We start from the raw sequence: 8,634 nt of genomic DNA, 5'->3' as shown, positions 1-8,634 counted from the left end.
GTCCCGCTGCCCGCAGGCCCCGGCGGCGGTATCGGTAAGGGCTCTCGGCTGTGGAGAGCACCGGGCATCACCTAGTCGTGCTTGCCCTTGTTCCTCACGGGTGGCCCTGTCTATTTCGGCAGGTCCCGGGCTCTGAAGAATTCTCTGGTTCTTAGGGCTGTACAAGACCCTCTGTATCTATGGCTCTTTCTTTGCATACACTCTCTTCTTTTGTGTATCTGTAAGAGCTATGCTTTTGATTCTTGAGATTTAAGTCAATCCTTGAGTTCTTTGGCATTCACCAAAATGCGAATAAGTGACAGTTTTACTTCGTGTGTAGATCCAGGCTGACCAGGGAGCTTTTGCCTGCAAGTTTGCTCTCGCAGCTGGTTTATCATGGCTAACAGGGGCTTAGTCTCTGTGCACAACCGCCATCAGGCATTCAGGTTTAACTTTTATAGTAGAAGCAGACTTCAGCCCAGCTGTACTGCAGGCCTGCCAAGGCGTACACTCAAAATATGTATTCTCATTTGCAGGTACAACACGCAAGTAAACAAATTGCTGCTGATAAGCAGTACAAAGGTATCATCGATTGTGTAGTGCGTATTCCAAAGGAACAAGGAGTGCTGTCTTTCTGGCGAGGAAACTTGGCAAATGTCATCAGATACTTCCCAACTCAAGCTCTCAACTTTGCCTTCAAGGATAAGTATAAGCAGGTGTTCTTGGGAGGTGTAGACAAGCACACTCAGTTCTGGAGGTATTTTGCTGGTAACCTGGCTTCTGGTGGTGCAGCTGGAGCCACTTCCCTCTGCTTTGTCTACCCCTTGGATTTTGCAAGAACCCGTTTGGCTGCTGATGTCGGAAAAGCTGGTGCAGACAGAGAATTCTCTGGTCTAGGGGACTGTCTAGTCAAAATTACCAAGTCTGATGGTCTGCGTGGCTTGTATCAAGGATTCAATGTCTCTGTGCAAGGCATCATCATCTATAGAGCTGCCTACTTTGGGATCTATGATACAGCAAAAGGTAAAATTTCAGAGAGGATCTGATTAACTGATTCCCAGAATTGTATTGTCTTTTGTGTGTGTGTGTGTTCCTGGATGTTACTTTGTGTCTGTCTGTTGTAACTATAGCTTATGTGAGCATGGAGGTGGAAGGGGTTATCGGTGCCAACATCAGTGACACTGCAGTGTTCAAGGCAAAAGCCGGGCATGTATTGATGGTAGCAGGCTACTTTAAAATACTCCTGGTTTTGTACTGGTCCTTAAAGGAGCTTTTCCTAATGCCAGTAAAGAATGTTGGTAACCATGCACAATTACAAGTTCTCTTTTTCTTCAGTGCATTACTGTAGTTACATTAAAGCAATTAAAGTGTGGTTAGCAGAATGGGATTGAGTGTTGTGCTTTTACAAAGCACTTGTTTTTTAAGCTTGACATTTGGGCATAGAGGTCATTGATGCTAGTTTACAGTTTAATATAATTCACAGCGACAATGACTTATTTTAGTGACACTATTTCTAAAAAGAGTAGGCAATAGTTAGATCTCTTCACATTCCAGTCTGAAAAGAATTTTGGTGCCTAAGTGTTACCTGTTTTGATTACTGTGAAGAAAATCCTGTGAATTTCCTTGACTTTCTTTTAATAGTGCTTCAGCATGTTTAAATTTAATCAAGTATCTTGGTGCAACTTCAAAGTATGGCTTTGCAACGTTTCATAATACTTCATCCAGTAAAGTAGCTGTCAAGGAGTGAGTAAACTGGAGGAGGAAGTAAAAGATAAAAAGCTAATTACTTTCTTTTTTTTTTTTTTTTATTGCAGGCATGCTCCCAGATCCCAGAAATACTCATATTGTTATCAGTTGGATGATTGCCCAGACAGTGACTGCTGTGGCTGGTGTGGTCTCCTATCCTTTTGATACAGTGCGGCGTAGGATGATGATGCAGTCAGGACGCAAAGGAGGTGGGCTGTTGATTTGTGCAGTTCTTGAAACAGTTTTAGCAAGAGGGACTGTTTTTTTTCCTAATAGACATCCCTCAGCACTTGCAGTTCCTCGTTCCATAAATCTGATTTAAGTTGTATTACATTTAAACAATATGAGGAAATGCAGTAGGGTCATAATTTGTGGTGTTTGTCAGGAATTATGCTGAGGACTTTTCTTTATAGAATATGAAATGAGCAAATGGACTACCTGTTTGCAGTGACAAATTAAATTAAGACAATTAGGGAACAGTATAATTGCCAAAAAGAACCATGTAACACTTTTATTTTTGACTTATCTGCTTGCTTAGCTATTAATAGCTAAGAAGCTTTTCTGTTGCCTGAACTAGTGTTTTGTTACAGTCTTAAAATGTGGTTTGGGGCATCACAAAGTAGCTAGAGAAGTGAAACAGGGCAGTTGCTCAAAATGTCTTGGATGCAGTTATAGGAGTTAAAAATGACTCTTTGCTCTTTTTCTACAGCTGATATCATGTACTCTGGAACAATTGACTGCTGGCGGAAGATTGCAAGGGATGAGGGAGGAAAGGCCTTCTTCAAGGGTGCATGGTCTAATGTTCTCAGAGGCATGGGGGGTGCTTTTGTGCTTGTGCTGTACGATGAATTCAAGAAAGTCATTTAAGCAGCCTAACTAGAATTGGAAATCAAGTTGAGCAGATCATGTAGAATAACTACCATTATGGACCATTGACCTTCAAGAAATTCCTGTGAGTCTTATTTATCGGAGCCAGATGATATTTGTAGATGGGGCTAGAAACTGATGTAGATGACTGATCCATTTCTCAGTAACATGCACAAAGACACTGAACCTGGCAATTCAGTGTGGCGATTATTTTTTTTTTTTCCCCAGCAATGAGGAATGAGTGGTGTTGGTTCTGGGTCCAAAGAGGCTGGGTCCAATTTAGGCAGAAAAAATCGTTTGCCTGTGGATCAGTCCCCGGTTTCAAGTCCTATCTTCTAGGACCATAAAATTGTATTTGAAAGTATTTGCTAACAAATCATGTTCTTTTCCACTTGTACTGAAGCACTATGTACCATTTTGCACAGCTGAACATCTAGCAATTTTGTTCTTAAATTGGGGCATTCTGCTGTAAAACAATAAACATACTTACTCTGTCTGTGTTGAAATTATTACATAAAAGCTTTGGGAAAGCCTCTTTTCTTTGAAAACTTGTTTCAGATAATGGTTCCTCTGATACACTTACACTGCACTTTGTAACAGAATAAGCTTGATTATTTTTTTTTTTAAGAAATAATTGAATGTGAGAACTTCAGGGCTGGGGGGAAGCATGGGTTATACTAATAGAAACCACTCCCATTCTTTGTGCCCAATAGTGTATGATGGGGCTGCTGCAAGTGGCTTTTTGCATGATTCTTAGCAACTGATTTGCAACTTTTCATATGATTTAAAATGGGGGGGGCCTGTTGTAGTGCTAGGAGAATCCTAAGTCCCAAGGACAGTCAAAAAGTAATACTCTGCCCTTGGTAAAACAGCTTAAAATGAAATACTTTTTCTTTTTTTTTTTAAATCAATATAGAAAGCAACATGGCATTCATGCAAAAACCCAGGAACTTAGTAAATGCCTTCAACTTCTGAGTAACCTGTCTATTGTATTGTTGCTGCTATTTGGAAATGCTGATTGTGCCATTCAGGATACTGTTTGGCCTCATCTGTAGCAGTGGGCAGTACCTCTGTGCAGGGTGAATTTCGTCTGAAATGAGGCTCATTCTAAGAGGTGAAGTCGATGGGGTGTGTGGGAGGGAATATGTATGCTTCTGTGTAGCTGTAAAATACAGATCGAGGCAGGTCAGCCTTCAATATTAACTGATTAATGTCTAGTTCTGGGATTAGTTGGAAGACCAAAATAGGATTGAATAAATTCTCATACTGCTCTTTGAGATAATGTAATACCTATGTGCCGTTCTTCATATGTGTACAGTCTTTTGTACTTTGTAATCTGCAAAGACATGGTAGGGGGACCAGTAAAGGAAACCAAGATGTTCATCTTCCAGTCATGTTTTTAAGAATTCTCCCTATATCTTGAGAAAGAAACAGTGTGTTACTGTATGAGTCATTGAAGGCTGACTGAGCTGTCTTGCGTTCTTTTGTGTGCCTTCTGAGGTTGCTGTTCAAGATGAAGTATTTAAATTAACTACTTGGCTTTGGCTGATTATTACCTTCCTCTCAAACATAATTTACCTTTTTCCTTGACTGTTGCAGAAGCACTGCTTTCAACAGCTCTATGTGAATGTAAGTACATTTACACAGCTACTTTGTACACTGGCTAACAGCAAACTTAACGTACCTACTGCAAGTGTTTTTATCCAGTTTGGTAATGGTAGCTCTCTTGTGGTGCAGGCAGGTCATTTGATGCTGACCTTGCCAATCAACCTGCTGTTGCAGTTGTAATTAATTATGTTGATTTTGCGGGGCAGGGGCTGAGTGTGTCTATATAAATACATTGCTTAGGTTTATTTTTCTATGTCAGTGGCTTGAAAGGTAGAGGTAATGATAAAATACCTCACATAACCTCACAGTGAGGTTGTCATGGCTCTGGCTTTGTGAGGAGGAACCAAACATGACAAATTACTTGAGCAGCCCCTGAAAGGGGGAGGACATTTTTCATCCCACCTCCCCTTTCCCCTCCTGAACTAGGTTTTAACCATAAGAAACAGGAAAATAAATCAATGCAAGTGTAGGTGGGTTTTTTAAGTGGAACTGCAATTTACCTATGCTGTGTGTTCAGCATGTACTACTTGGTGGGGTTTTTTTTGTTGTTTTTTTTTTTTTTTTCCCTAGTGTGTGGCTTCCCTTAGTCATGCAGCAGCAATTTTCAATGTATGATTATGCAGTGTGGGAACATAAGAGGCAAACAATAAATGAGACTTTTAAAAAAAGCATTTGTTTTCTGCCTTATTGAAACAGTTACTTGTTAAATGTATTTATTTTGAAAAGTATTTTTAACGGGATGAGATCTGGAATTTGTATAAGCAAATGGTGGCATCTAAAGACATTTTTAAAAGGGAATATAGGGCTTGCGCAGTTCGAAGGGAATAAATAAAGTGCATTAGTGTGAGGAAATTTTAACATTTAAGAACAAGTTATTAAATCTTATTACAGATTTTATTTCAATTCTCACAACTGCTACACTGGATTTTCTTAAGAGTTAAATAATAACCTATGTGAGTTAAGTCAATATTGCAGATATTCACATTTGCATTGGAAGTACTGAGCTCATGGAATGGCTGGCTGGCAGCCCAGCATTAATAGTTACTTTTGGCAAGCATCATTTTATTTCCCGTTTTCTGTTTTGCGTAAAGCTTGTTGAATATGCAGTGAGAGTTCGGTATGGCTGGTTGCAAGGTTGAAGGGCAGTTTTAAACACACTCTGAAATAGCTAGTTTCTGCCTCAGAAAATGCTCTGCATATATAAAATTAAGTGGGGAAAGTTAACTCCTGAGGCATCCCTGAGTAGTCTGTCATCCAATAGCAAATCATTATATTCCAAGGAAAGAAGCATCATGGCAATGAAGACAGGCAATAATAAAAGTTTCTTCTGTGTTGTGGGTGAGGGGCCTCGTCTCCTGTGGTGAAGAAAATCTCAGCGAGGTTTAAGCAAGTCTTCGCAGCAGGTATTAGCAGAAAAGCTTAGCTGCCAGGCATGGTGTTTTTGAACAACAGAGAAAGAACAAATGTTACTGTTTTTCTTCACTTTTTTCTGCCTGGTCTGTTCTAGGTGGCTTTTTATGGGACAAATAGTTTTATAGATAGTGGTATTGAGTTCAAGTCTGCTTTGAAATACTCCTTAGTTGTCAAGATGATCCATGATTTTCTTTCATCTTGAGGAATCCAAGTGTGTTTTCTTTTCGGAAAGTTAGGTCATCTCTTCAACTATAGTTATTTCCTCGTTACAACTTTTTTTTGGTAGCTTTACATACTCTGTCTAAAGAGAAAGAAAATTCTGTAACACGTAATAAGCTACAGAGTCACTGCTGATGATGAGTGAACGTTTCTGAATGTTAGATACACGGGTACCAAATGCACCTCGTCTTGCTATTTTAATACATAAGAAATGCTTTTGGGGACTCTTCAGGATTCTTCAACTTTTAACAAGTATGATCAATGCTAGCTATTTGTCAGCTGAAGGAAAAAGAAATAAAAGTTGATTTAAGTGCTGGACAACCTTAACTGAGACAATGAAGACATTTATTCAGTGAGTATTGCCCAAGTTTTCCATATGTAGGAATAGTTAATTCCTAGTTAAAATTAACAGAGAAAACATTCTGGTTGCTCTCATATGGGTTGATGTTGCTTAACCTGCACCTCTATGAGACTGGAAGTTGCTGGGTCAGGTCATAATACTGATACAGGGCTTGGGGCTTAAAATACTGAGGGGAGATAAATTTGTTTTTTAAAAAAGCAGGAGGGATACTACTGGAGAAAGGAGAGGAAAAGAAAAAAAGGAGGGGGGGACAAGGGAAAAAAAAAAAAGGGGGGGGGGCGGGGAAAGGCATGGAAAAAAACCCCAAGCTTGCTGTCATATAGAGGGTATGTTACGGAATGTCAAACCAGGATGTCTTAGTGGAGAATTGTGTCTAGGAGCTCTGTGGGATTGAGAAGTGCTGCAGGGTTTCATGGTTGTGGCATTTCGTGCTGCCTGGCCATATTCTGAGGAAAGCAGTGCATCTGTGCATGGAGTGTGTCTCATGAGTTCTTGGAATGTATTTATTCCAGGTAAAGAGGAAAACAAAGTATTAAAAGGTGATTCTGAGTGAAGGTGAAGAAAGCATTTGGGTGAGAATGACCCAGAGTGAAGGAAGATGAGTGAAATAAAATGGACTAGAGGAATACAAGGTGTCTGATGAGCCAAGTGAATTGGTTGGTAGGATCTTAACCACAGCAAATAGGAAAAACTGGCAGCTCTTTAACACGAGTGTTACGGATGCAAGTGCAAACTGTGCAGAAAGGTTAGAGTTGTAAATAGTGAGGTTTCTCAGTGATTTAAGGAAAAGTTGTGTTGTGTAACAGGGCAAATAATGAGAAAATGTGAAAGGTCATTGACTAAGTAGGGACAAAGTAAAGAAAGGCAAGCTTTAAATGTTGTGATTAAAGGACATTACAGGTTCAAAATAGCTCATAAATATGTTAGTGCTAAATGCCAGGAAAAGTAAGTCCTGGTATCAATGGAGAGAACTCTCCTGAGAACCTATCATAGAATGGTTTAGGTTGGAAGGGACCTTAGAGATCATCGAGTTCCAACCCCCCTGCCATGGGCAGGGACACCTCCCACCAGACCAGGTTGCTCAAAGCCCCATCCAGCCTGGCCTTGAACACCTCCAGGGATGGGGCCTCTATAACTTCTCAGGGCAACCTGTTCCAGTGCCTCACCACCCTCAGTGAAAAATCGCTTCCTAACATCTATTCTAAATCTCCCCTCTTCCAGTTTGAAGCCATTACCACTCGTCCTATCACTACATGCCCTTGTAAAAATTCCTTCTCCAGCTTTCTTGTAGGTGCCCTTCAGATACTGGAAGGCTGCTATAAGGTCTCCCTGGAGTCGAGTCTTCTCCAGGCTGAGCAACCTATTTCTTGTGCTTTTAAGAATTACAGCGTTCAGTGTTCGATACCTGAGCATGGAGAGAAGAGGTAAAATAAAACTAGGCTTTAAGACTAGCTTGAAATAAGTAAAGAATCTAGAAACTCTTTCAGCGTGTCAGAGACTTATGAATGACCTTCACGGTGCCTGTTGGCCGGTAAGAGGCAACCTGAGCTGAGGGCTTCACCTGAACTCTCACAATGACTGCTGATAAGCTGCTGCCTGCATGGAAGTGCCTGTGCCACCGTTGACAAAACCACGTGCACAGAGGCATCTGGGCTGTAGTGGTGTGACTGGAGTGATTCTGGCAGTGTACGCACAGGAATTTGGAAGCCCCTCAGGTTTAGAAAAAGCAAGCAATGCAATTTTTGAAGGACTGCTTGCTACTTTACTAGCAATTGCTATTTAATAATTTGATGGACTATGGACTGCTGCTCTGTAGCCTCAGCTCTGGCAGCCCGATAGGAAGTGACATATCAAGTATTTATGACTTAATGTATATGAGGAAACTCATCCCAGTTACCTCGCTACCTGCCTTCTATTACAGCCAAAGGCAGTACAACCAACCAAAGCCAAATGAGTTAGGACAATGTGCTGATATACAGTTACCAAAACTGGAGAGTTTTAGTAGTAATAGCTTTGAGGATTCTTCATAAAGGGTTGAAGGAAAAATTCTGTGAGGACTTTCAAAAGCTGCTTTGAAAAGGGTGGTTGACGTTGCCCACTGAAATATCGTAGGGGATAAAGAGCTAGCCTGAGTTATTGACTTAAAGTACATCTTTGCCTTAGCCAGCTGATACAAAGCACTGCCTCACTGTGCAGGTGCTGTGCAAATGGACGCATTGGAAGAGTAACAAGAATGGTTTGGAGCCTGGTTGTCACGACATGTGAAGAAAGACTGGGATCCGGAGTTAGGTGCTGTTGTCTGCGTGCAAGCATGTAAGATGCTGTAAACAGGAAAGGAATAAGGATAACATGTAATACATTTTAAGTGCAGTAAACCAGGCTATTAAAAAAGCTTTCTGAAAGTAAGGATAATTAAACATTAAAATAAACTGCACAGGAAT

General features: G+C 40.6%; 2 protein-coding genes across 2 annotated transcripts in view; one reads left to right on the top strand and one right to left on the bottom strand.

The window, feature by feature from the left end:
• Positions 1-3,104, top strand: part of SLC25A6 (solute carrier family 25 (mitochondrial carrier; adenine nucleotide translocator), member 6) — a 5,341-nt gene extending 2,237 nt beyond the window's left edge. The window contains exons 2-4 of the mRNA XM_009889459.1: positions 516-1,002; positions 1,794-1,934; positions 2,435-3,104. Coding sequence (XP_009887761.1) covers positions 516-1,002; positions 1,794-1,934; positions 2,435-2,592 — 786 coding nt within the window. The 3' untranslated portion in view covers positions 2,593-3,104. The remainder of the gene's footprint in view (positions 1-515; positions 1,003-1,793; positions 1,935-2,434) is intronic.
• A 2,741-nt stretch (positions 3,105-5,845) lies between these two features.
• The window catches only part of LOC104290362 (granulocyte-macrophage colony-stimulating factor receptor subunit alpha-like), a 15,220-nt gene continuing 12,431 nt past the window's right edge, over positions 5,846-8,634 (bottom strand). The window contains exon 11 of the mRNA XM_009889457.1: positions 5,846-5,914. Within this exon, the coding sequence (XP_009887759.1) occupies positions 5,846-5,914 (69 nt within the window). The remainder of the gene's footprint in view (positions 5,915-8,634) is intronic.

This window comes from Charadrius vociferus, unplaced genomic scaffold (genome assembly GCF_000708025.1).
Source record: "Charadrius vociferus isolate BGI_N301 unplaced genomic scaffold, ASM70802v2 scaffold26, whole genome shotgun sequence".
Classification (NCBI taxonomy): domain Eukaryota; kingdom Metazoa; phylum Chordata; class Aves; order Charadriiformes; family Charadriidae; genus Charadrius; species Charadrius vociferus.
Note: the sequence above shows the minus strand (reverse complement) of the source record. Positions and strands in the feature narration are given on the sequence as shown.